Source organism: Penicillium canescens (genome assembly GCF_028828765.1).
Source record: "Penicillium canescens strain IBT 15451 chromosome Unknown utg000009l_segment0_segment0, whole genome shotgun sequence".
Lineage (NCBI taxonomy): Eukaryota > Fungi > Ascomycota > Eurotiomycetes > Eurotiales > Aspergillaceae > Penicillium > Penicillium canescens.
Window position 1 is genome coordinate 1,699,876 of NW_026703971.1, and position 27,299 is coordinate 1,727,174.

General features: G+C 47.7%; 8 protein-coding genes across 8 annotated transcripts; 6 read left to right on the forward strand and 2 right to left on the reverse strand.

Moving 5' to 3' along the window:
- Window positions 1-154: 154 nt before the first annotated feature.
- N7446_012002 (uncharacterized protein) lies at window positions 155-2,399 on the forward strand (the record flags this gene model as incomplete). Its single annotated transcript, XM_058520744.1, has 2 exons — window positions 155-1,872; window positions 2,363-2,399. The coding sequence occupies 2 exons, from the start codon at window positions 155-157 to the stop codon at window positions 2,397-2,399; spliced, it is 1,755 nt and encodes a 584-aa protein (XP_058367030.1).
- A 4,987-nt stretch (window positions 2,400-7,386) lies between these two features.
- Window positions 7,387-7,590, reverse strand: N7446_012003 (uncharacterized protein; the record flags this gene model as incomplete). The annotated part of the gene is made up of 1 exon (XM_058520745.1): window positions 7,387-7,590. One exon carries the CDS (start codon window positions 7,588-7,590, stop codon window positions 7,387-7,389), a length of 204 nt encoding a protein of 67 aa, XP_058367031.1.
- A 1,084-nt stretch (window positions 7,591-8,674) lies between these two features.
- On the forward strand, window positions 8,675-9,027 carry N7446_012004 (ATP-dependent helicase dcl2; the record flags this gene model as incomplete). The annotated part of the gene is made up of 2 exons (XM_058520746.1): window positions 8,675-8,707; window positions 8,764-9,027. The coding sequence occupies 2 exons, from the start codon at window positions 8,675-8,677 to the stop codon at window positions 9,025-9,027; spliced, it is 297 nt and encodes a 98-aa protein (XP_058367032.1).
- A 9-nt stretch (window positions 9,028-9,036) lies between these two features.
- On the forward strand, window positions 9,037-11,118 carry N7446_012005 (ATP-dependent helicase dcl2; the record flags this gene model as incomplete). The annotated part of the gene is made up of 4 exons (XM_058520747.1): window positions 9,037-9,197; window positions 9,250-9,850; window positions 9,901-10,346; window positions 10,386-11,118. 4 exons carry the CDS (start codon window positions 9,037-9,039, stop codon window positions 11,116-11,118), a joined length of 1,941 nt encoding a protein of 646 aa, XP_058367033.1.
- A 628-nt stretch (window positions 11,119-11,746) lies between these two features.
- On the forward strand, window positions 11,747-12,082 carry N7446_012006 (uncharacterized protein; the record flags this gene model as incomplete). Its single annotated transcript, XM_058520748.1, has 1 exon — window positions 11,747-12,082. The coding sequence occupies one exon, from the start codon at window positions 11,747-11,749 to the stop codon at window positions 12,080-12,082; it is 336 nt and encodes a 111-aa protein (XP_058367034.1).
- Window positions 12,083-12,169: 87 nt separating this feature from the next.
- N7446_012007 (uncharacterized protein) lies at window positions 12,170-12,810 on the forward strand (the record flags this gene model as incomplete). The annotated part of the gene is made up of 2 exons (XM_058520749.1): window positions 12,170-12,378; window positions 12,408-12,810. The coding sequence occupies 2 exons, from the start codon at window positions 12,170-12,172 to the stop codon at window positions 12,808-12,810; spliced, it is 612 nt and encodes a 203-aa protein (XP_058367035.1).
- A 1,792-nt stretch (window positions 12,811-14,602) lies between these two features.
- On the reverse strand, window positions 14,603-15,535 carry N7446_012008 (nucleic acid/nucleotide deaminase domain-containing protein; the record flags this gene model as incomplete). Its single annotated transcript, XM_058520750.1, has 1 exon — window positions 14,603-15,535. One exon carries the CDS (start codon window positions 15,533-15,535, stop codon window positions 14,603-14,605), a length of 933 nt encoding a protein of 310 aa, XP_058367036.1.
- Window positions 15,536-25,812: 10,277 nt separating this feature from the next.
- N7446_012009 (uncharacterized protein) lies at window positions 25,813-26,769 on the forward strand (the record flags this gene model as incomplete). The annotated part of the gene is made up of 1 exon (XM_058520751.1): window positions 25,813-26,769. The coding sequence occupies one exon, from the start codon at window positions 25,813-25,815 to the stop codon at window positions 26,767-26,769; it is 957 nt and encodes a 318-aa protein (XP_058367037.1).
- Between the last annotated feature and the right edge of the window lie 530 nt (window positions 26,770-27,299).

Below are 27,299 nucleotides of genomic sequence, written 5' to 3' on the forward strand. Positions count from 1 at the left end.
CGGGGGTTGCTCACTGACTTTCTATCTACAGTCGCACACACGACAGAAAAAATTCCGACAAAACCACTGCCACATCACAACTACAAACCCAACCCAACCACGTCCTCCTATTGGGCACACCATCCCGCCGGGCGCATCCCAATCAACGTACAAGATGGGCGACACCGACGATAAAGGCCATGTTGAAGAGGAAATTCATAAGCTTCGTCAAGATTTACAAGCGATGCGCGACCTCCGAGAGCTTGTAAAGCTTAAGGCACAGTTAGCGGAGGAGCAAAATAAGCTACAAGAAGAGCAGGCACGCCTCGACAAAGCTCAAAATGGTGTGGGCCCCGATGCTTTTGGTTCGATCAGTCGCCAGCCCTCAATGGCGTCTGACTTCTCTGCTGCTCTGGATGACTTCATACGACCTTTTCGGGATTCAAGTGTTGTGATAGCGACACCAACCCACAGCGACCAGTTTGAAAACAACAACATAGCTACTAGTGGCCCTACACCGGTGACTTGTAAGCGGGTACGATCAGTGGCTAGTCCTCCAGCGCTCCAAGAGCCTTACACCCCGGCAACAGACCCCGCATCCTATGCACCTGAACCAGTGCAAATAAACATCGGCCATATTGGGCAAGAACCATCAGCAAAGAGAATACGGGCTGACGAAGCTGCCGCTACGCTTGACCTACCTAGGTCCACTCTCCGCAAATTGCCACTCGGAGAGGAGGGACACAAGACAGGAATGAGGAAATTTTTCTCCGAAAGTGGTTTCGGAATTGAGAGAACTAGAAACGCAAGTCCTTCTCAACCTCAGACTGATCCCCAGCCCGCTTCTCTACGGACGCAACTCCAAGCTACACCTCCTTATCGTATCCCGGCCACTCCGCCAAACTCGGCGGGCCTTCAAGTTGGCATCTATCAGGGGACGGGATGGACTGAATACATCCATTACATCAACACACTAGATGCCCACTTCGCTCAGCATCCTGGATATTATACAGAGGCTCGAAAAGTGGAGCTTGGGGCACAATACATCTCGCGCAAGCTAATGGGTGAGTTGCCAGGTCAGACCAACCATCCCGAGAGCATGACGTGGCTGTCGTTTTGTACCCTATTAGCCCAAGAACTCCCGCGAAACGCAAGAATTGGACAAACCATTGGATATATTCGAGGCGCTCGCCAGAAACGAGCCCAACCCGTGACCCATTTTGCCTTATGGCTAATCCAATGGGCACCTTTCACTCCTAAATACAGCGCTCGGGATTTCGGGGAATTCTTGCTAGAAGGGGCGTTACCCGAGATTAGATGCCAGGTGGAAAAGTTTTACACAGTACCTCGGGATTATAATACGTTGGTTTCATATCTGCAAGGGATTGAAAACGCAATTCCGGCCCGAGCGAGAGTTATCTCATCACGAAAGAAGGACATTGTTTTAAATGGCGACAGTCAAGTGGTGCCGGTCTACTTCGCACGCGACTGGGAGGAATACAAACAATTCATATCTCGGTTACAAAGTTGTTTTGAGCAGCGCAGAAGCTCAGACGAAGAAGCACTTATGATTGATGTCGGCAGGAAGCGTCTATCGCGTTTATTGCGCGAAGGATGGGATAAGCGTGCCGCCGATCTGAAAGAAATCAACTGGTTCGCATTCTGCGTCTTTCTGGTGGAACAAATTCCCTCAAAAGGCTCAAAGAAAAGGTATTGGGGAATAACTCAAAGAGAAAATCAGCCTGTGGATATCTTCGCGCTCGAGCTACTCCGGTGGGCTCCGGATGATTTAGGTGCAGCGCACGACCGCCGGAAGCATCTGTCGGAACGGGTGCTCGAAGAACTTCGTTCAGAAGCAATACAAAGCTTAAAGGTCTTTGATGAGTTTCACTTGTTCGTTACTCATCTGCGGCAAATTCAGGGATCTCTCCTGACCCACCGACCGCCGAAGCGCCGACGTGTCGTTGATAGCTTCTCACTGGGTAGATCATATTGCAACCAGGGGGTACGATGATGCTGAGGAAGCATATATTTCAGGAACGCTGAGATTGTTTAGGTCTGGCCTCACTCTCAAGGCGAGAGAGACCCTATAAAAATGAGAGAGAGAAACCTCTCCTGATCTGAACTCTTCATGGAAGGATCAACGCTTGCTGGTTCTTGCCAGATAGTATCTGGTATAAACCGTTTAACGGATCTCAATGTATTTGACTATGTGTATTGAGTACCGATTTTCATTGTACATTCATTTTATTTTTTTTATTGAAACCTACGATGTCTGGATGAAAGGAGTATTCAAACTGTCAGTTCCAGAGAGTGTAATTTTCTCTGAACATGTTATAACTTCCCATTCCTGAGGCGTCGGGATTAATGCCTGACCCATCAGGCATCTCATGCCAGACGCCGCATCAATCTCCACCTGAAGCCGCGTATTTAAGCTTTTATATTTGACTATGCACACTTTGTATAGTCTCCTATGTAAGATTATATCTTGAGAGTCTATAACTTACTATTGCGAGCGTGGTCAAGATACTAAGGAAAATTTGTCGATGGACTTGAAGAATGAATTCTGCAGAATTATTGGGGATAGGTTTCGTCCATAAAAGATGCGTACTAGATATACTTTCGGATACATTTTCTTTAGTTGATCTACCATATCAGGGTTTACATTAGGTAGAAGGCTTTTTGCCTGTTTTTTTGCTGATTTTTTCTCCTCACTTCGCTCTCACATTTGTGTTTCCACGTCACTATGGCATTCCCTTATCTAATGCTAGAGATAGTAGCGACCTTCTTTTATCTTATTATTACCACTAGGAGCCCTTTAAAAGCTAGTCAACTGCCCGACCGAGTCCAAAAATTCCCTATTCCATCCTCTCTAAAAGTGTGTCGGGGTTTGCCGAAGTGCTTTGGCCCAATATGACAAATGCCGGCTTCATTGAGTGTTGGCTTACTACAACATTCGTGAATACCGATGAGAATGCAAAAATGGTAAATTACGCACGAATCAGCCGGTCATCTGATGTCTGGAAGGTCTTTGTTTAGGCTATAACAGTCAAATAGACATAATAGTCGGCGTTTGCGACGTCAAGCTTGAAGACATAATAATTATTTCGAGTTCTAGTTATACTGGGATATGGCCGAAGGAACCGAAGACCATCAAACCTCTGATGAGGAGTCATTGGGACATCTCAAAAAACATCAGGTGGATTATATACAAAAAATCGAACGACAAATGTATAAGGGTATTCTGCGTGATCCGAAAGCGTTACCAAGAATTGCGATCACAACCGCCAAAGTCCCGTCATCCAGAATAATCTTGCTATCGTGACTAGCACAGCCTCCTTTGCAAGATGCTTTCGCAGCCCTCGGCTTAATAGCTATCTAAAGGCAAACCTGGACACCAAGTGACTGCAGGACATCTGCTGGGGACGTGCGATCTGGGATGAGTCTCATCAGGAGCGAAACGAGTACTCCACGTGCCAAGTTATGGGAGACCTTGGCAGAAAGCCAGATAGTACTTCCTGTCTGGGACCCCTTTCGAAGCCAGCCCACTGAATCTCGTGCCCTATATTCTCTGTCTTCACACCTGAAGCTTGCTGGATACTACGGAGTTGAAGAGCATTGGAAAGGAATGCAAAGACGGCAGTTACGAAAAAAAAAGAAAGCCCCAATGCGAGGGCTTGTGCGTCGTTTTCGAGTAATACTTGTAGCATACCGATACAAAGTGAACAAAACACCCTGATATTACACAACAAGAATAGTGGGATTTGACGAGAATAGGTAATTACTGACATTGATAGGCTCGGTACTGCAAGGTAGCAATTTTAATTTGCTGGATATTTTGCCCTTTCCCTACAAGCAACATGTGATATCTCCAATTGGCTGGATACAGTACAAATTGCGACATACTCCTCGGGAGTCATGATATCTCTTGTTTCTGGTAGAAGGGAAACTCAAGCATCATCGCCGACCTCTCAATATGACTTAGAGCTGTTCACGATACGATATCGGCACTGTTTTCCCATATCGTCAATCGGCGCTGTCAACTTCGAAGTCTGCCGATATCGTATCGGCAATCGACATCGTCAGTTTAAGAACCTGTCGATACGATATCAGCAAATGATATTATCGTCGGCGATAAATCGTCACCGGTAATTGGACAATAAGAGAATAGTTCCTGGTCCTAGATATAGAAGACTTTACTGCAAAGAGAATGTAAGCTTAGATACTCGTGAATTAGGGCAATCCGCTTCCGTTGTGTAGTCCTACGTTGTGTTGTTGCCGTACTATGCGGCTTGATATTTATATATTTCATGTTGCTCTCCTGTCCTATCAACTAACTCTGCTATTGCAAAGTACATGTTTAATCCTTTCTAAGTTGCTTCCATTCCTCTGCGCATACGTATATATATATTTACGTCATTGGCTTTTTCCTGCCAACATACTATCGTATTACCTGTTCTATTCTATGGCTACGGCTTCCTTCTTCGGCTATGCTATATGGCAGAATATCCAGAGGCCATAAGGGTTCAATCCCATTTTATGGTTCAACTCTATTTAGACGCGACGCGTCTGAGAGACTGGGACGCGTGCCCCTACCTCTTCTTCGTTGACAGTGCAGCTCTCCCAGAAACTAACCAACTCCACATATGACTCTTCAACCCTAGTTCTACTGAACCACTAGGTCCATATCAACAGTGAGCTGTGATCAGCAAGTTGTATTCACTCACACTTCACCAGTGGCCCGGTGTATCCAACACAAAATGCGTACCCGACAGAAACGCCTCAACTACCGTGTTCTGAATGACGAGAGCGATGGAGACTCTTTGCCCGAGGATCACACCGACCTATCAAGCGAATCAAGCGAGCCACCGAGCAATCTCATACGTACTCTCCCAACCTATCAAAAAGACGCGGTGATCCTCGCCAACATACCAGATTGCGAGCTCCTACCTTCCCAGTCTGTGTCGCAAGTGCTAGTATCCCAGGAGAGCTCAACAGATGCTGGTACTTCAATCACAAGCCACGTATCCTCTCGATGGTGCAAACGGCCAGCGCCGGCTACAGAGTGGATCTGGGGATACTTCGAGACTACAGCCGTTGATTGTCCATGGGCTATCAAGAGGACCAACAAGAGGCGGCTGTTTGACCGAGAGATTTGCTGTATGCATGTAGATGAAAAAACGGGAACACGCTGTGACTGGCATACGTCAGATTCCCAAAGGCAAAACACAACCAGCAACATGAAAACCCACTTGGCAAAGCATGGCATTTACTGCCCGACCTCCAGTATACAGCCAGCGAAGAACGGACCAGACATTCGGAGTTTTATGGGTGGTGCCCAGAGTCTCACCCATCAACAGGACTTGGAAAGGAATGTCATTCGCTGGATCGTGGCTGATATGAGAGTCTTCACCACTGTCGAGTCTCCAGAATTTCAGCAAATGTTCCGAGACATTCCTGGAATTGAGCCTCCATTCACTTCTCGCCACACCTTGCGGGATCGAATCATGCAAGAGTTCGTCATACAGTGCACCAATCTGAAGAATGAGCTGACTTTGACTTGCAAAACCATTGCCTTATCACTGGATATCTGGACAAGCCAGAATCATCTTCCAATTTTAGGGATAATAGGACATTGGCTGACTGACGAATTTGGGTACCGCGAGAGATTACTCGAGCTCACCGAACTCCAAGGCATTCATAGTAGAGAAAATCTAGCAATTACAGTGGATAATATGCTTATTGAGTTGGGTCTCGAGGACAAGCTCATTTCCATTACAGGCGACAACGCCAGTAACAATGAGGCCATGGCATCGGAGTTATACTTCTCGCTTTGCGACCGACCTAGGGTAGAAGACGCCATGCCAGCACCACTCTATCGAGGCCTTGACAGCTACATCCGCTGCCTGGCTCACGTCCTCAATCTGATTGTGAAAGATATCCTCCGTAACCTGGGGTCAGGGACGATGGAACAAGCGCAAGTTGCCTGTGACTGTTTACAGACTGGTAACTCGATCACCGATCACTCAGCTATAGGGAGATTACGGGTCCTCGCTCTTTGGATTAACCGAAGTCCTCAGCGCCGACAGAAATGGAAGGAGATTTGCAGACTCAACAATCTTCCAGACAAATTCGTTGCGTACGATGTTACGACACGATGGAACTCGACATTTCGCATGGTCGATGATGGCTTGAAGTCAAGGCAACAAGTCAACAAGTTCCTAAACCTTCAGGAGGAACTATCGCCGTTCACTCTCCAAGATTGGTCACGGCTGGAACAGATTCACACAGTACTCCACAAGTTCAATGAGCTTACTTTGTTCATTTCGAAACGCAATCCACAAATCAGCCTCGCAGTCCCAATTTACTATGAGCTACACGAACCGCTTGATGACGTGACGGAGGGCAATGGTGACTTCGCAAAACTGGATCGAGATATCATAGCTGCAGTGAAAGAAGGGATGAAGAAGTACGAAAAGTACTATTCCATTATGGATGACTGCGATACCTACTACACTGCCCTCGTCTTGGATCCCCGAGTCAAAGGTGAAATGGTCTTACGGGAACTTCAAGGTGGCAATGCAGGGACAATGGTTCTGGAAACGATCCGCACCAATCTACATCAGGTATACGCGGCTAGTAACCCGGAGCATGATGCCGCTGCATCAAGATCATCTTCCCTGCAGCATAGTGATGTGGAGTCTAGAATGCTGAAGAAGTTGCAGGCGCGAGATCCACCGCTCTCAGATATTGATAAGTACTTCGACACCCCTCCGATCAGCGTCGCAGATACAACCGGCCAGAACTGGCTCTGTAATTGGTGGAAGATGCACAAGGGCGAGTATCCGCGGATGGCAGCAGCAGCCAGGGACTATCTAGCGATTCCTGCTTCTGAAGTTGCTGTTGAGAGAGTCTTTAGTACAGCGAGGGATGTGCTAGGCATCCGGAGATATTCTTTGAAAGGGGATACCTTAAGAATGCTGATGTTGATTCGCGATGGGTATAAGTGGTAGCGGTTAAGGGATTTGGTTAAATTATGCCATCGCGATATTCCGGTTCTGCATTCATAAAGTGTCAAATAAAACTGCTGTTCGGCGAAAGCCCGTTCGCTCTCTAGATGATTCTAAAGGAAAAATGTGCCGATGCCGATACGATATGACGATATCGTGAGTGGTGATATCGTCAAATTTGAAGCCCGCCGATAACGTACCGGCAATCGGCATCGACAAATTCAAAAGCAGCCGATATCGTATCGTCTGTAGATATCGTATCGTCAATATCGGTATATCGGCAATATCGTCAACAGCCCTAATTACGACAGTTTCGGAATAAACAATGTAATTCAAAAGACGATTGGCTGTTCTCGTTCCAGAGGGATTGAGAGAGTCTGGATATTCAACCAGTGGATTAATCATCGAGGGTACCTTCCACGGCGGCAAAGCGCTGTTCTTCGAAGAGCAGGACTACCGCCAGACCTGGGTAGCTGGTACGGGTCGGATCGGGCACTGGATCTATGAGGCCCTCTTGGAGGCAATTTCTCAAATCGCCGCGCTGGTTGTGTTGGCGGTCCGGATAGCAAATTGCGTTGGGGTTTGTGCCCGAGCTTGTCATGTGAGAATATCCTCTTCTTCCTAACGAATAGGGAACGCCAGCACATGCCCCGCTTTCTGCCTGCATTATAAGGCGTCAATTCTTTGTCAACCGCCAACTGGAAGGCGCTAGGTCAAGTGCAGTATTGCTTTTATTGCCCAGCTAAGTGGTAGTAGTCAAGACTCTCATTCACGTCTGCTGAGAATACTACGCAGTGAGGTCCCAACGTATATAGATTACGATTTATTATTATTCTATTGAAAAGACTATTGTTCTCCCTGTTTATACAGAAAACTCCGAATAGGAGAAGAACCGGCCAATACGATGTTTACCTTAGATCTCGCTCGCTGGGCAATGGTCGCGAGCAAGGCGGCTGGAAAGGATATCTACATACATATCCGAGTGGTGTTTGGGCTAGAGCGCCTTATGAGCTATGTTGTTCAAGCAACAAGGGGAGAAATGTTTATTAGTGAAATGGCCGGCGGTCGGGAAAGCTCCAGCCTACGATACTTTTTGCCTACGATAAGATGGTAAAGTTTTTACACAAGCATCAGGGTGTATTCTACATCCTATCCTCGCACAACTAACAGAGTGTTGATGTTACGGCCAAATTCGCTCAATAATTCGAAAGGGGTCGTTTAGAATATTAATTGGCGGATGACAAGTGGGGATGCCAGGTGGATTCAGTCCGAGACTATTCCGCGCATCTTTTACACAGGCTGTCCAGAGTACGTACGTAAATACACTTGCCCAGGAGGGGGCTCGAAATTCTAAACTTCCGTTAAACACTTTTGTATTGGTTAAAATGAGTTTGTATCGTCACCAATGGGTAAGTGGCATCGCTGTCTTGTGGCAGCCGAGGTTGGCCTGAGGAGATTAAATAGATAGTCATGGAAGGATTAATGATTATTAAAAATTGACAAAAGTAGCATCTCATAGTTGTAAGTGGCTTGGTCAAGACGAGCCCCGCTTTGTTGAGGTTAGTGTGAGCGGAGGTTGGTTTGATAGTTGCCAACGGGAAGCGGGAAAACGTATATGTGCGTATAGCATTACTTATGATTTCAGGGTCTGAGAATGACGTTTCAGTAGAGCTAGTATGCGAATTATGGCGGAACTAGAACGCTGCCAGGGAAATCAGGTAGACGAAACCCCCAATGCTAAATATAAAACATTACTAGACATTTTTATCTTTAGATGGTGTGGTTCTTGGTACCGACCAAGGTCTTGTGCAGCCAACAGTTGGAGTATCTATCACGATATATGCCTGCAGTCAGCATGAGAATGCTAACGGGAGATGACGAAGTTGACTGTTGGCGTAATCAAAGTATTTGGGACAAAGCTCTTCAGGGCATGAAAGTCATTTTCTCTACCCATGCTGTGCTTGCCGATGCACTCACGCACGGGTTCATGTCCCTGCACCGACTGGCTTTAATAGTGTTTGATGAGGGTGCGAACTGAGAAGACCAAATGCTTATTCCCCAGGCTGACAATATACAAGCTCATCATTGCATGAAATCACATCCTGGAAACCGTATCATGCGCGATTTCTACCATGTGGCTAAACTAGAAGGCTCGACCCTTCCTAGCATCCTTGGGCTTACAGCCTCAGTTGATGTAGACAAAATTTCGTTCGTAAAATCTGTGCCATGCTGAACACAAGTGTAACTGATGACTCTCAAGGGAGCTCGAACGAAACCTGGATGCAACCTGTCGCGCCCCGTTAGTTCAACGCCACGAATTGACAGAGTATGCTCCTCATCAGTGTCTCACAAAAATCTCCTACACCCAAAGTTGCTACGATACGGTGAGCCCACCTTCTTATTTGGATACACTGGAAGAGGCAGTCATGGAGTTACGTGAATACAGCAAAAGTGAAGGTTATAGCATCCATAGTGAACTTTTGAAAGTTCCCTCGAAAGCACGGGATATTTGGCATCATTTAGGGGCATGGGCTCTACAATACTTTATGACACGAAGGGTTCCACAGCTTGTCCAGCACATTACCAAACAGGAGACAACCGCCTCTGTTCAGTCATACGATCACAGATTTACGGCTTTGAGAACCGTACTGAACAGTATTGTGGAAGGAGCTGTTGTCCCCTTACAGTGGCCTGGCAATATTTCCAATAAAGTGAAACGACTCCTATTATTTCTGAAAGAAAGAAGTCACCCAGATTCCTCGGGTGTCATTTTCATTCGAGAAAGGATAACAGCATATGTCCTTTCGGCGCTGCTTGATACTCACCCATTAACTCAAAATGCCTTCCGATGCGCGCCCTGTGTGAGCAGCTCTGTGTGAGCAGCTCTGTGTGAGCAGCTCTGTGTGAGCAGCTCTGTGTGAGCAGCTCTGTTCGATCTGAGTCTTCTTGGACCAAAGGGGACGATTTGTCTTTTGGGAAAAATGAGGATATTGTTATGCAGTTCCGCAGCGGCCTAAAAAACTTGATTGTTGCTACTAGCGTTCTAGAAGAAGGTATTGACCTCCCAGCTTGCCACCTGGACATTTCATTTGATTCTCCGGACAATATTACATCTTTCATCCAGCGCCGAGGTCGAGCACGACAGGGCATTTCCGAATTTGCTGTGATGGAAGCAAATGATGTTGAATCCGTTTCCGCGTCTTCCAAACAATATAGCGATCTTGAAAGGCAAATGCAGATCATATGCTTAGACCATCAACGAAGCCATCAGACGCTAGAGGCGGGCAACATCCAATCGGACGATGTCCTTCTCCAACTACGATTACACACGGGGTTTGCTCGTCACCTCCCAAAACTGTTTGTATGTTAGCTGACGTAAGAGAACTTTCTTTGCAGTGCCCTGTTGACTAGCGAGAACGCTATACCCCATCTATTTCACTTCTGCACAACCTTGCAAAGGGAAACACTTGGCGAAACCCATCCCACGTTCTCATACCAAAGGAATGGTGAAGGTCTTGCACGATCAACGGTTTATCTGCCGAGCGGCATTGACCGTTTCTTACGAATTGTGGATGGTCACCATTGGTGGGGAGCAAAGCAGTCGGCCCGACAGGATGCCGCCTTTCAGGCTGTTCGTGCCTTGCATGGTCAAAATCTCATAGATGACCATCTTCTTCCTTTGTTTTCGGACAATCCCTGGACCAGTGAGATTTATGAAAGAGATATTGTCGCAGAGCTCCCCCAAACAGAAAATTTGATCAACTTTTGGAAAGGCATTCCGGGACCTTGGACAGAACGCAAGCTATATAAGTGCCGCGTCAGTTTCTCCGCAAACGGGAAAGATAGGCCAGAACTTGCAATGGCGATCTTTACGCCTGTCAAATTACCGGTGAAGGACGATCTGGATCTTTACTGGGATAACCGAACATCATTCACTGTTAGCTTGCAGCCTTTCAACAAGGAGACTGCAATTTCACCATCCACCAGACGCCTCATATGGGAGATCTCGACCCTACTATTCCAATCTACACGCGCAAGTTCTGTACAAGAACAGTATCCAGATTTTCTGCCCTTTTTTACCCCAGACCTTCCTCTGCAAGATTTAGAAGACTGGCTCAGTGTTAACTAAGGATCCGTCGCTATTCGTGAAGGGCAAAATAAAGTTCCGATTCTTGCTCCCTCCGGCTTTATCCGCAGCCCGGGCCTTCATTTTGCTCCGCATATTTTTGTGAGATGGGTTCGAGGGCCAGATCCCAAAGAGCTTTTTATTGAGCCGAAGATTTGGAAAGAGGAAAAACCTGCTTGAGAGAGCTTCATTATGCCTCAGAACTTCACGCGAATCAGCCTCCAATATAACCCGGGTAGCGGCGTCAAACTGCATCCTGGACTTCCTGCCTTGGGAGCTGAGCCTGGCCAGCCTCGCTATTCCACCGATCATACAACTTCTGCATCAGCACCTGATGGCATATGAAATAAAAACCAAGATGTTCAAATATCTACCTATGACCGGTTCTAGTTATCTCCAAGAGGCAATCACAGCGCCTTCTTCTCAATGGCCCAACAATTACCAGCGACTAGAATTTTTTGGTGATTCTATCCTCAAATATGTTGTCACCGTATATGCATTTTCTAGATATCCTTTGTGGCATGAAGGTTATCTGTCAAAGTTCAGGGACCTACTCGTCTCGAATGAGAGGCTGACGTGCGCAGCCGCAAGTGCTCATCTGGAAAGGTTTATCTGTACTGATTTTATCACAATGAAGCATCCTTTATTTTCACCTGCTGTGAACGAAATACAGAACAGAAAGCTACCTAGAAAGGTTTTTGCGGACGTGGTCGAAGCGCTCACAGCAGCTGCCTACGAATGTGGTGGAATATCGCTCTCCCAGCAGCTTCTTGGCATATTTCTCCCGGAACTTTCGAACATTTCAGCCGAAGCACAACACACGCGAAAGCAAGACCACAAGTTTCCGGACCATTTAGAAGAGAAGATTGACCTATTGCTTGCCTTCAAGTTCCAGGACCGGACACTGATTTGGGAAGCACTCACCCACCCATCATGGCAAAGAGACGACACAACTGGGTCTTATTAGCGGCTCGAATTTCTGGGCGATGCAATTCTTGACTTTATTGTTTCGAAGAATCTATACAATCAGCGCCCCAAGCTTTCCGAAGGTCGAATGACGGAGCTCCGAGCTGCTTTGGTCAACGCCGACTTCTTAGCTTTCCTTTGCATGGAGCTCACCTTGACAGAGTCATGCTGTTACAAGCCAAATTCGATAAAAGAGGATTGCAAACCGCACACTCTGTCGAAAAGTACTTCCTTGTGGATGTTCATGCGTCACAATGCTCCAGAAATCCTTAAGTGTCAAGCTTCACGCAGCGAGCGGTATCGAATACTCGGCTCTAAGATCAAAGGGGGGTAGAAAACGATGTTTCATATCCCTGGGCCGCGCTCGCTCAACTGGCACCACCCAAGTTCTATTCCGATCTTATCGAGAGCACTATCGGAGCAATTTTTATAGACAGCGGGGGTCGTATAGATGCATGTGAGCAGTTTTTGGAAAGGATTCATCTGATAGCTTATCTTGAGCGTTTTGTGGGGCAGGCTATACTTATAGGGCACCCTAAGAACGCACTAGATCGCATTCTGGGTACCCGGAGATCATATTTTGAATTTGCACGAACGGATGATGGGCTTTACAACATCTCTGTCTGGCTAGAGGGAGGTAATATTGCATCTATCAACGGTTGTTTGACAAAGAACGAGGCAGTTGTGCGAGGTGCGGATGCGGCAATGGCATTTTTGTCACATACCTGACCGCACAAATAGTAATCTCCCTTATTCGGGAAAAGACAACACAAATATTTTCTCTTTTTTTCGTCTGGGTTGCAGTATACAAGACTTAAGAAGGCTCGGCGCGGTTAGAAGCAGCTAGTAGTTGACATCCTACACTTAGCATAGCAGATTTCAACTTCAAATTCTCATTTTGAATAAGAATACGTTGAAACACGGGTCGCTACTGTGCCCTAACAAACTAAGCAATAAGTGAATTTGACAAAGTTGAGTCGCCTGCACGAAAGCGAAACCCCTTGTCAGAACCTTTTCAGCCTTGAGAAGACTCTAGTCAACACAATCAAGATAGATGCGGCACACAGCCTCCTACATAATCACTAGAGCCAACGATCCGAGCCATTCGTGTACAAATATCGGATTGCCCCTTAATAATGTAACTTTGCCGTGGCGAACGAAACAACCGTGCCGAAATATCGGCGAGTCATCTTGTAAAAATCCATGAAATATTTACTATAACTCGCTGGTATCTGTATCAAGTTGAAAAGCAAGGAACATATCCTCTAATCCCTACTATACTCGAGTTGATGCCAAAATACTTTCAATCAAATGGGCCGTACCATGGTCGAAATCCTGTAACTAATACTTGTACAGCCCTTGCCGGCCGTTCTTCTATAATGCCGGTTATGAGTTCTGTACGTTTTCCAATCTCTATATTATACAAGTATTTCATAGCTTGGGATGAGATCGACTGCGGAGCGACATTTGGTATTTCTAATATTCTCCCGTGTCTCTCTTTAGCATGCTTGATACAGGGTAATTGGCAGGTGAGGAGAGATAAGTCGGCTGTAGTGAGAGACAAGAATCTACATATTTGAAATTTTTCAAAATATATCATAATCTGTACATGGGTTTAATATTTGGGAAATCTAGTTTGAGCAACGCTGCTACCTAGTAAAAATGTATTTTCAATGGAGCATGAGGCTATCACATATTTAGGCCAGGTAGGTCCTCTATAAATCATTGTCCTGGGACTTTCATTTGCCTTAATATATATATTTAATCACTCAAATCTACCAGTCATGTATCCTAAATGTCGATGTACCAGAATGCCACCCCTCACCACGCTCATAATCACTTAAATTCGTTGTCACGGCAGAAGACCATGTATGTGAGATTCTTGGGTTATACAAGCCGTTGAGTAATATTTAAGTTTACGTGGCAGCAGATGGGGTATGCAAGCTATATTGGTACATTGTCGAAAAAGATTGCAGGGAACGTCCGTATTCACCTTCAGCCTCTACGACATCACTATTCTTCGCGAGCGCTGATTGTGCTTATATCAAAAATTTCTCTGTGTATCCTATTCATCTTCTCCGAGTGTCAAGCCTGTGAGGTGTTATAAATTATAATACAATTTAGAGCGTAGTGTTGATGACCACTTATAAGAGAGATTCTAGTTTGCGTAGATCAGTTGTACTATTTTGCAGATTGCGTATATAATCAATATACAACAGTATTATTAATGGTAAGAAGTTTCCTCATTCTAGATCTATTTCAAAAGACCAAGCGTAGGGAGAGTGATAATAAATAGTGACTAGTGCGTCTTTGGAGACGGTAATAGACCAAGCAATCACATTCATCTCCGCTCCGCTGGCTAATTGTGGGGAATGTCGCCGCCAATCAACTGGCAGTATAAAGCCTGCGAATGAATTCATGGTATATGTAATTTCAATTCATTCTTGCGACTAAATTTCTTCTCATTGATGTAAATAAGTATTCGCGAGATGTATAAAATAAGATAAAGCACGTATTTGGGTTACTTCAAGTATTGCCAAAAAGAGAAACCCCCCATCTTCCGAACAAAAACCTTCATCAAAGTCCGTTTCTGCACTAAAGTATCCGAAAATTCGGCCTCGAGCGGACTGTTGAACCTATTTTGATGAACTTGTGTACATGTACTTGGGTGAGTCTCCGGACTTTCTATACCGGATACCTCAGGCAAGTCAGAGCTAATGCCAAAGCGCCGGATATCCGTGATGTTTGTGATTGAATCTGGATGCCAGCGTTTTGATGGTAAGTGTTGTAGAATATGGATAGCCACTTGCTCGCGAAGGTCTTTCGTCATCTTGTTCAAGATATATTTTTGTTGTCTGGCGGCAGGGCTTTCGTCGTTGAAGTGTTGCACAAGTGGAGGACTCCACTTCGTCCAAATTTTGCGGTGAGAAGATGACACCATCACACGGGCCGGATGATATTTAAAGTACATTTCGCAGCAGAGGCACGCTGGCTTACTACAAGCGATGAAACGATCTTCACCCGCGAATGATCTTTGCGACTTGTGAAAGTACTCCAACAGTCGGATCTCCGCATGAACTTCGAGCAAGGAGCCGTCATATTGACGCAGAAAATTTTCAAATATCCCAGCCACCTTATTCAAGTGGAGAAGACCATCCTCGAGCATTTCCCTCTCATGGTCATCGTGCTTAAACATCCGATTCAGAATTCCACGAAGGTTAGTGTGTGAGTCGCGAATGGGCGGAGGTACGGCGGATGGTGCTGGAATTTTACAGACAGCGTAGCTATCAAGGAGGTGACTGAGATCCTTGGTATCCCGGTGCAGCTCTTTTGTAGCCCTTATATGATGAGCAAGCCGTCCGATGTAATGATGTACGAGGATAAACGACGAGCGCTTGCTTGTAGGGCCTGAATGTCTCTCATCTTCCAAACCCCGGCTCAAAATCTCATTCATATGCTTTGAATGACGGTGGTCGTATGCAAATCTGCAAAGTTCGAAGTGATCATTGAAGCCCATAGCTGTTTGCAGCTACCCAACCAACTGCGAACCTTTGGATTGATTAACAAACTACGATAAGATCTGTATGAATGAGCGAAAGGGAGGGACATACCGGAAACTGCGTTTCCTTTCTTTAATTTGGAAAGACAGTCTTTTACGTCTCTGCGAAGACATTTGCTTTCCTCTTTAATGCGCTCAGCAGCAAATCCAATGCATAGCTGAGAGAATGTCGATTCTCTGCAGGCATTTGAGCCAGCTTGATGGACTGTGGCCCGCAAAATATAGAGTACGTGTTGAAGAAACGCAGCGATTTTATCGGTATTTTTATTTGATGCAACACAGAAGTTGTAGCACGTATCGAGCTCCTCGAGGCCAATTGCAGTGCATGCGCTGCCTCCTTTTTGGAAGTCACAGACATAACAAAGATTTTGCAGAAATTGTCGGCGTTGCGCCCTGGTGGCATCAAGCTCGTGTGAGGTTGTGTGGTCGCCACGTGTCTGTCCAAGTGTCTTCAAAAGAAACAGTTGCTCGTAAAATCGACCGAGAAGCCTCTGGTACGGGTCAAGCCTGGGGCGACCGACACGTTTTGGATCAATTTCCAGATTTTGCCCCAGTGTTGCCAAGGCCATACCTCTACTATTCGGTGTTCCCCGATGGAGCATACAAGTCAATTTCGTAATTAACAGAACTGGCCCGCCGAAAACACATGAAAGAGCCACGAAGGACTTCATATATATTTATAGTTAGGCATTCCAGCATGCGATCCAAAAGATGATGCTAAGAGTAATTGGCTGCCAGCAGTCTTCCCAATCGGCCTAAACACTCTAGGCCGCCATGCAGGAGGCCGTCATGCGGGAGAGATGCTATGCGGGAGGCTCGAAATGTGGGAGGCATACTATGCGGGGGCCCAAGTGCCCTGAAACGAACGAAGTGAGAGGAAGGGTTTACCTTCGCCCGCAGGGATACCCTTGTAGTCAAAACTTTGCCCTGAAACGAGAAACGAAGTGGAGGGGTTTTACTACCCTGCGCGAGCTGCTCGCGTTCCTTTGCTGCTTTTCCCACTGCCCTGAAACGAAGGAACGTAGTGAAAGGGTTTACAACCCTGCGCGAGCTGCCCGCCAACCTTTGCTGGCCTCTCACTGCCAAACTCTTCGTTTTTTTCGTTGCTAATTTTCGTTGCCCTGAAACGAAGGAACGTAGTGAAAGGGTTTACAACCCTGCGCGAGCTGCCCGCCAACCTTTGCTGGCCTCTCACTGCCAAACTCTTCGTTTTTGCCCTGAAACGAAGGAACGTAGTGAAAGGGTTTACAACCCTGCGCGAGCTGCCCGCCAACCTTTGCTGGCCTGCCCTGAAACGAAGGAACGTAGTGAAAGGGTTTACAACCCTGCGCGAGCTGCCCGCCAACCTTTGCTGGCCTCTCACTGCCAAACTCTTCGTTTTTTTCGTTGCTAATTGGTGCTTTCTCGTGCCAAGGAATGCTCCTATTGACTGCCAATACGCTCTTCTCGTTTGCTGCTGCGACTCTCCAGGCTCTCCTCCGATTGCTGCTCTGTCTCTCCGCGCTCGCTTCTGATTGCTGCTCACCTACTTTCCTTTCCTTCCTCCTTAGGCTTTGTGCTTCCCGAATTCGTATTCGGCCTCTGTTGCTTTTTCTCCGTGTCTAGGGATCCCGGTGTTCCCGCTAGTCTTGGAGTCGGTGGGGTTCCGGCCTTCTCGCCTTTCTATTATGATTCCACCCTTATTTTTCCTGAGCATCCTGCAGATAGTACTATTATGCACTCATGCGCACGGTGACGTGTTCGACTTCTACTATGTGAATGATCAACACGGATCTTTCTCGCTGGTCCCAACTTTTTCCTGTCGCTCCTCTCCCAGTGCGCCTCGGAACGGATGCCGTTTGCTGGTTTCAAGTCATCTCTTCTCTAATGACATCTCTTCCTGCGCAACGTTCTTTCTGCTCTGGTTGCGCCAGACCATGGCGCTCTACACAGTTTCGGTCCTGCGACAATTGCCGCAGGAGGGTTTCTCAACGGGCGGTCAGAGCCCGACAGCTTTCAGCTACTGTAGGCACGAGTAATATTTTAACTGGGCCACCTCCGCCTCTAACTTCCCCTACTGTTCCTGCCTTTTCGATGCTACATTTTTCGTGCTCTACATGTGCACGCCCCTGCCGGTCGTTGTATCATAGGACGTGTAATCGCTGCCGCCAGGCAGCTACACGGAGGGCGGTAGCATCGTACCAGGTACTGGGAGTGGTCCGTCCTTCTTATCTGCCGCATTGTTGACCCTGTCCAGCACACACTGCAGCCCGTTCGAGACCCTGGAACGTTTTTGCCTGCAGGAGGCTCTACTCTAAGGCCTCTGGCCCCAGTTCCACACACGCCACATCCTGTTTGTGATCCTAGAGCATCCTTGCCCGCAAGGGAATCTCCTTTGAGGCCTCTAGCACCAGCTCTCCGCATACCAAGTCCTGTTAATGACAATTCTGTACATGATACTGTAGCATACTTGCCAGAAAGGAGATCCCGTTTGCGGCCTCTGGCACCAGTTCCGCAAGCGCCGTTGGCTCCGCCTCCATCCTTCGATATTCTAAACGCTGCGCTTCGGCCCGTCCCTGTGCCATTATATTCGAGAACCGGGCCGGGACCCCAGAGAGTGCTACTTCCTGCAGGTCCTTTGCCGGTGTCCTCCCCACAGTCGCCACGGATGTCACAGGCATCTCCCATCAATATAGAGACAAGATGTCCGAATCCTTTACAGGCCACGGTCAACAGGGAGAGAACGGTAGATTTGGAGAGGTCGCTGGCCAATTTAAATCGAGCGGTAGGTTTCCTGCGTGCTGAGCTAGAGGCTCGTGCCGTCGCCTCCGATGCTTTTCCCCCGGATATCTCCTGTTCGCATATACGAGCATCCGTAGCCAGATACGAGGATGAGATTTCTGCGGCTGCGAAGAGATGCGTCTGTTGTTCGTGCGGGGAACTTGTCTCCGACACAGATATCTACCGCGCACATAATGAGGATCCTTTGCTGCTGTCACTGTTGGGGAGTCTTGATCCCTGCGGCCGACATGGTAACACTTGGAATCTGTGCTCGTCGTGCCATGCTTCGCTCAATCGAAATATGATCCCCAAGTTCTCTGCGAAGAACCTTGTGAATGTGACTTGGTGCCAGGACTATCCGTCTGCTCTGGAAGGCCTCACTCTGACAGAAGAATGTCTCATTGCAAAGTGCCATCCTCTCGGTGTCGTTTTGAAACTGCGACCAGGTGGCCGCTCCTCGCCAATCAACTACCGTGCTCTCCGTGGCCATTTCATTGTCATCCCACAGGACCCAGAACCACTTCTCGAGATCCTACCGAGCCCGGAGTTGACATTACATAGTCTGATCAAGGTGTTCTGGTTGGGTCGTCGACCTCCCGTAGATTCGGACCTGATTCAATTCCTACTCGTGCGGAAGGCGAAGGTTCTGGCAGCCTTGGAGTACCTTGTCCAACATAACCACCTCTACCGTAACACCATAATTAACCGTCCCATGATCGATGACTGGGGCGATGACTTTATCCCGCCGGACCTGCGGGATACCATCATCTATCTCGACGAGCCGGATCACCACGAGCGCGAAGGTTACACGGTAAATCTGCAGACAGGGAACTACGAGAACGATCTTCAGGCTGCCCAGGATAGTGCATTCGACGCGAGTGGCGGTAGCCCTTTCAATACCGGCTCTGTCGCCACGGACATAAACGGAGAACGTCAAGACCTGGATCGCCGCGTTTTGGACGCATTGTTCACCGTCCTTACGAACCAACCAGCCCCATCGAGTGAGAGTACCTCAGCCAGAGAACGTACAAGAGGCACACGGCCCCTTGATCATCGAAAGATACCATTAATTTCTTACACAATCCGTGGCCAAACCACCCTGGTAAATCACTGGACGGACCCTCGTTACTTTACTGCCGCGTTTCCAACCTTGTTTCCGAGAGGCATTGGGGGCCATCTCGATGAACGAACTGTCCCGGTGTCAATTGGAGCGTTTGCCGAGTGGGCTTTGCGTCACCACAGTAGAAGGTGCGTGGCTTTCTTTGGGGGAAAAAAAAATTCTATAGATACTGATCTTTGTCTCTCCTTATTCCTGTAGGTTCGCACGCCACAAAACGTTCATGTACCTGCTGTATGATGTGATCCAACTCCGAAAGTCCTCGCTAGGGAATGCATTCCTCATTAAACGGCAGAACTGGCAGTCGGCAGTGGACGACATCGCCTCTCTAACAGTGACCCAACTCCAGAATGCAGCGAAGACCATCGAAAGCGGCCAGAAGATTGAGGATCCGGTCATCCGACGACTGCTGCGAAATATCGAGACTGTCGGGATGCAAGTCCCGGGATCCTTCGCCCAGAAACTAAGAATGCGTTCTGAAATTCGAGGACTGATTACACGGTACGGTATGCCAGCTTTCTGGATCACTATCAACCCCTCTGACCTACGTAATCCTTTGGTCCTGATCCTGGCTGGCGTAGAGTACTCTGGGAACAACTTGGCTGCGGCAAATGCCGCTATCCGTGAGGCCGCCGTTACCTCTAATCCGGTGGCAGTCGCTGAGTTTTTCCATCAAGTCTGTAAAGCCGTTCTGGACGGCCTTTTTGCTACTAATACTGACCGGATCGGTATCCTTGGCGATCTCTCGAACCATTTCGCTGTTGTCGAGACGAATGGTCGAGGCATGTTACATCTCCACGGATTAGCATGGGCGCGAGGAAACCTGGCTTTCACTACTTTGCGAGATCGGCTCCTCCAGGATAGCGACTTTGCGGCTCGCATGATTCGCTACTTAGAGTCAATCATTACCCAAGGCGTTGATGAGAGTATTTTGCAAGACCCTGAAGTGAACCTTCCCGGCATGCCACCGTCGGCCAAAGATTTTGAATCCGATGACGACTTCCATCTTCGACTATCGTATGACAGCAATTGTGTCGCTCGTAAAACACAAGTCCATTCGAAACACCATCTCGCCACATGCTTCAAGTACCGGCAAACAGGTCCCGGAAAGAATGCTTGTCGATTTGGCATGCCTCGAGATCTGGTCCCTGCCTCTAAGGTAGATGATTTTGGACTGATTCACCTCGCTCGAAACCATGCCTGGATAAACCCGTGGAACCCCGCCATTGCTAGTTGTGTTCGTTCTAATCAAGACATCTCCTGGATTCCGACAGTCTCCAAGACTTTGTCGCTGATCTATTACATCACCAACTACGCCACGAAAGATGACGTCTCTCCCTGGCAGATGGTTGCCAAGGCGGCTTTGTTGAAGCAATCTATTGAGAATGCAAAGGTTGCTGAGCCACCAACAGCGACAGATCTCCGACTTCGAGAAAAAGGTGTCAATAATTTTGCACTACGCTGCTTTAATGCCCTCTCTCATGACCGAGAGATCAGTGGTGTGCAGGTCGCTAGCGTCTTGCTTCAGCTACCAACCTATTACACGATCAGCTACAACTTCGTCCGTATCAACCTCTGGTGGCTAAGGCGTTATATTCGGGCAATCATTCAGCCAGATAACCTTGAAAGCGGCCCCTCTTCTGATCCCATGGCAGAAGAACCTTGCACGTATGAAACGGGCGACACCGGCCCCGTAAGCATCTTTGACAATTATAAGTGGCGTGGACCGCACCTGGCTCCTCTTTCATTATTTGAATACTGCATGCTTGTAAAGACTAAGAATATACGCGACGCTGTTGCGAATGACGTGGACTTCGAACCAACCCATCCTAGATATGGCACGCATGTACAGCACTTGGCGCGCACAACGTCCCAGGTGGCCGCCGTGACTTTCAATGGACAGCTAACGGAGTTCCAGGCCGCAGAAGACGCGATTCCGGGAGGCCATCCGAAAACGACTGCGATTATAAATGACATGGCTGAGATATTACTGGGCCTCTTTGTTCCCTGGGATCACTTGGTTGATCTCTTCCGCCGGCATGCGACAAAGCGGGACGCCCATGTTCAAGTATGGGCGGCCGTTGAACCAACCCTCCCATTTCACAATCGGGGATTTGCAAGAAAAATCGAGTTGCTGCGGAAGTCTAAGGAAGACTGCCAAGCCGATGCAAGCTTGTGGAAGTCGGCGAATGGCGCAGCTGATTCATTTCACCATGACGTTGACGGATTTGAGCCGCCAAATTTTGCTTCTGATGGCGACGAGAACGATGAATGCTGTCAACTGCAGGATGAGACTTTTAACACCGAGACGTTGATCGCCGCCTATCACTCCATCAGGAAAGCATGGCATCGAGAGACGCTGGTCACTGGACGCCGGATTCCTCCCTTGCTCCGCGCCATAACCCCAGTGCGAAGCTTGCTACTACAGAACCTCCGGCCGCTGGATATCTTTCATACTCCTGCATACGAAACATCTGGCCTAAAGTACCTCCCACCATCCACTTTACAAGCGTGGGAGGTTCACCTGAAAAGTTTCGCCAATCTTGATCATGGGCAAAGCACAGATCGTAATCCCACCAGCTCTAACTTCGCACTCGACGATTTCGACATCCAGATTGAAGATGGCATCTTGGAACCTACACTGGTTGGCTCATACACGGTCCCTGCTATGGATGACCTCCAGTCCCGGGTTGACCAGAGTCCCACTGGCGCCTCTCTGGCGTCCCTGGTCGTTGAAGTGATTCCCCTAAATCAGAAACAGCTAATGGTCGTGGAGAGGGTGCTATCTGAAGCTTTGGCCTGGGCGGACCATCCTTATGACTCAGCGCAACGCAAACAGACCCTCCTGTATGTCGGAGGTGAAGGGGGCACGGGGAAGAGCCAGATCATCAAGGCAATTGATGCTGGTATGAACCTTATCGGACGAAAACACGAGGTAATCCTCATGGCCCCAACGGGTGCAGCGGCCGATAACATCGGCGGGAATACGTACCACACATCTTTAGGGATCTCTATCGACCGCTCACGGGGAACTGCGATGACATCTCGAGTTAGACGACTCTGGTCTCGCAAGACCATCATGTTCGTGGACGAAGTAAGCATGATGGATCTGACCATGATCAAAGTCATCGATAATCACTGCAAGATCGCCAAATCCCTCGATAGATCCTCCACTGATCTTTTCGGTGGGCTTCCTGTCGTCATCTTCATCGGTGACTTTTTCCAGTTTCCACCTGTTCGGGGACCGGCCCTATGGAAGGAGCCTAGAAGGGGAAGAGATGAGGATGAGAACGGTCGGCTCCTCTGGCATCAGTTCAAACAGGTAATCATCTTGGATGAGCAAATGAGACAATCAGAAGATGCTCCGTTTCGTGATCTCCTTTCACGAGCGAGGGCTGGAACTTTGACAGAAGCCGATCGAGCCTTTCTTAACAGCAAAACCATCACGTCCCTGGTCAGCCCGCTGTTGGAAGACGCCACCACTGTCGTGAAGTTAAACTCTCTGCGTCACCAGGTAAACCGCGTTCGAATTGAGCAATTCGCGCGGACCCGGTGTCAGAATGTATATGTCTTTCCTGCGCATCATACGCGGACCAGGTCCACTGGCCCAATAAACCTGCGACTCCGTGCAGACGACTTGCTGCAACAGCCGGACCAAGGCACCAAGATCCCTTTCCCCGGGCTCTTTTTGTACACGCCGAATATGCCTGCCGCCATACTGACGAACATCTGCACCCTGCTCGGCCTTGTCAATGGAGCAGCGGGGACTGCTATAGGCATCGTGGTAGATCCTACTGGTGGGTTTGTCTTCACGTAGATAGTCGCGAACCTGACCCTCTGACACCTCCCTATAAGCCGAATTCTTTGAGATTGACGACCTCTATATCATGTGCACCAAACCACCTGCCTGCATTTTATTCAAACCGGACAAAGCAAAAGTCACTGGATTTCAGGACCTTGAACCTTCAGTCCTGCCAGTCTTTCCATTAGAGCGATCTATCACCCTGAAAGGCTATTCGGTCCGTAGGAAGCAAGTTCCCATGTGCCCAGCTTTATGCCTCACTGACTATAAAGTGCAAGGCTCGACCCTTGTGGCTGCTGTCCTCGACCTTAAAGATGACCCCACGATCCGGGGACAGGATCGTCACCGGAAGTATTGCTCGATGTATGTGCAGCTATCCCGACTGCGTTCCTCTAAAGGCCTTCATCTCCTGCAGAAACTCGACATGCAAGATCTTCGATTCAGACCTGATCCCCGACTACTAACTGAAATGCAAAGACTTCAGGACCTCGAGAAGGAGACGATTGCTGCTTGGCGTGAAGCTTCAAATAAATGAGACCGTGCTCCACCATAACAGAATAGTCCTTGCGATGAATCAACGTAAAGGTACTCGTTTTAGACCTCAAACTTTTGGTAGACGAACACTCGTAGCAATATATACTAAGGGGCCCCATCCCGTGATAAATAATTCAATTTAACTTTACGGATATATTTCTACGCACATGCTCAACCAATCACCCATTTTGCCCACATCGTACTGCGTGGCTTGGCATACATATATTTGACTCATACTTTTATCCGTGCATAATTATTATCCGCGCCCTATCAAAAGCAAGCGTTCATTGTCATACTATCTCTTCAAATCCAGTTCACTTCGTCAACCCTTTTCGTTTCAGGGCCACAGCGTGCGCAGCGCGCGTCTTCCAGTTCCGCCACGCACCCTCGTGATTCGCCCCTTGCATTTCCTCTTCGAGTCTGGTGTGTCAGGGCTTAGGGTTCGCCGTGCATGTATGCAATGCATCTGCACGTTGTCCTCTTTGTGATTGCTTCGATCTTTGTTCTAGGGCCGTCTTACTAGGACGCTCTATTGCTTATTGCCATATAGCGCCCGACGATGTTATTGTCAGATTAGATAGACCCCGCACATCTGCTGACGAGACTGAAGTGTGCTACCGACGCTCAACATTGCCGTACGCAAAAATTATCCTTGAGAATTAGAATACTCGTTGAATACCTTTTACTTAGCTCACTGATACATCACCTGCAACACAATGGAGTGCCTAGGTGTTCCTATTGACCTTCGGCTGCGGCGAGTGTTTCGTGAGGTAAGACATATCATATTAAAAGGGATAAGAAAAATTCTGAGCATTTCAGCTTCTCTATAGCTTTAGATCGTCTCTCGAGGTCGACAAGAGTGACTACCCGATATGTCACCTAAGCTTCGGACTCGAAATAGCGCGACCGGAATTGAAGGGTGGTGTGTTTATTGTACTAGAACGGCCACATTCGAAATAGAAAAACTCGGACGGCTTAGTAGAAGGCAAACGTAACTGCCGAACTATTAATGTAGTGTCGGACCTTTTTTCTGCTATAAACAACGCTAAGTTAGGCTTTAACGATATCAGCGTATTTGATGCAATACCCTTTCTAGGTAAGACAGTCGCGGGAAAAGATCACTAGGATGTCATCGATGACGCACATAATGTTTTTGCCGATATAGCTAGAGCTAAAGTCCCTGATATTCTATGCTGCTTCATAACTAAGACGCGAAACCCTCTTGTTAAGGAGCTTTAGAGCCGAGGACTAGGGCGAAGTTTCTACCCTAATAACCTGAAGCTTACCGGATTTGGTTTTTCGTCTACCCATGTGAATGTATTTCACCCAAGTTACGCTATTAATAACTATCCGATATCCTATTGCTTTAAGCAGCTCCTGGTTCTAGAGTTTACGAAGGCATTTGCTCTTTAGAGGCAGAGCTAGACTGAAGAGCCATGGATGAGGGGTTTGAGAGATATATGCCGCATCAAAGCAAAAAGGAAAGTCGGTGGTAAGAAAGTCTAATATATTATACTCTGACACTTTCTTATGGATATCGACGAGAAATGGAACCTATCGTATATCAAAGAGTAATGGGAAGAATTTCTTAAACATCCCTGGATGCACAGTTTGAAAAACGGTTCTTCAAAAAACCTAAAGACATCGGGGCTTGGGATTTACAGCGCAAGCTTGTGGATTCAAAGATCCCCTAGCTATCTTGTGAAATTGTAAAGCGTGTCCCAGATTTCTCACCAAGCTTATGAAGCGGTGGGAGGCCGGTGGGAGGCCGGTGGAGCCAGTGGGAGACCGGTAGTAGTTCTGCGAATCACGACTCTCGAAGTCCAATCTCCCCTTATTAATTCCTAATTATTGATTACTATTCATAAATTACTAAGACAAAAGCCGGGTATAACTATCTAGTAAACTCCCCGATATGTGATAGCTCGGTGTGAACTATATATTTTATACCTCCGAACTATGACTCCTTCTCTCCTCATCGTCGGCGCCACCGGCAATACCGGCCGTGCTGTCGCCCAAACACTGCCAAAGTTGCTTCAATCCAGCAGCACTTTTTCCGGGCACCGCATCATTGCTCTCACTCGCTCCTCGGACAGCCCAGTGGCACAAGAGCTTGCCAAACTGACCGGAGTTGAAGTGATCGAACAGAACTGGGTTGAGATCACCACCGACTGGCTCCGCGAACACCAAGTTGATAGGGCGTTCATTGCATCACATAATGGGCCCAATCAATTTGCCGAAGAGTCGAACTTCCACCTTAACGCTCTCAACGCCGGCGTCAAGTATGTCGTGCGGATCTCAACTACGGCTGCAAATGTCCGCTCGGACTGCCCTGCCTACTATGCACGCCAGCACTGGGCTATCGAGGCTCTCCTCAGCTCACCCGAGTTCAACAACTTGCAGTGGACCTCTCTTCAGCCGAACGTCTTCTCGCCACTCATTATGTCCCCTGCTGCAGAGTTCATCAAGAAATACCGCAAGACTAGAGAGCAGGATACACTTCGGCTGATGGCGTCAGCGGATGCACCTATTGGCATTATCGATCCTAACGAGATTGGTGTTATTGCAGCTCGTCTCTTGCCTCAGGATGACATTCTCGTTCATAATAAGGCCAAATACGTTCTGAATGGACCCGAGGATATCACTGGAAAGCAGATTGTCCACATGATTGAGCAGCACATTGGTACGCCGGTCAAAGATGTTAGCTACAAAGACGTCTCGTTCGTCGACATGCTATATGAGTACCAGTATGCGGCAACCAAGCAATCGAAGAACATAATCTACTCGAACAAGCGGGCTCTCGAGACAGCATGGGAAGGGAAATGCTCGAATTCTACGACCAGCAAGGAGATCCTGGAGCTTGCTGCTCCACAGCGTACGCCTGCTGATATCTTGAAGGCTTTACTTGAGGGGTAAGGAAACCATATGTTGAAAAATAGTGGTCCCAGCGGACGAACAATTTATTGTATTGGGGAAACGTGAAATCTATCTGGCCTATAAGCAAAGAAACAATAACCAATGATATCAGTTCCAGCAAATCTGGAGCGACTAGCTTAGCTAAGCATTAGAGGGCCCGAGTACCTCAAACATGAACACCAAAGTATCACTTCTCAACAAAGAGATTTATTCATATTCGCAAATCTCCGTGAATATCTATGAACAATCATATTCCTTTCGGATCCCTATCTGTACAGTTGGTGCACTACGGCACTAAAGAGTGCTCTTTATTTCTTTCGGCCTAAGTCGGTTTATACGGAGATTTGGCACCTTACACGGTTCCCTAAACGGTGATTTGCAATCTGGCTTTACTCCCAAAAGAATTCCGAGGGTTTTAAGATGCCATGGATGGTGCTCATGAAGCGAGACCTTCAGGGGCTCTCGCTAGGAGGAAAGTGCCTAGCGATTAGGGCTCCGAAAGGAATAAATGAATGCGAATATACAGCATA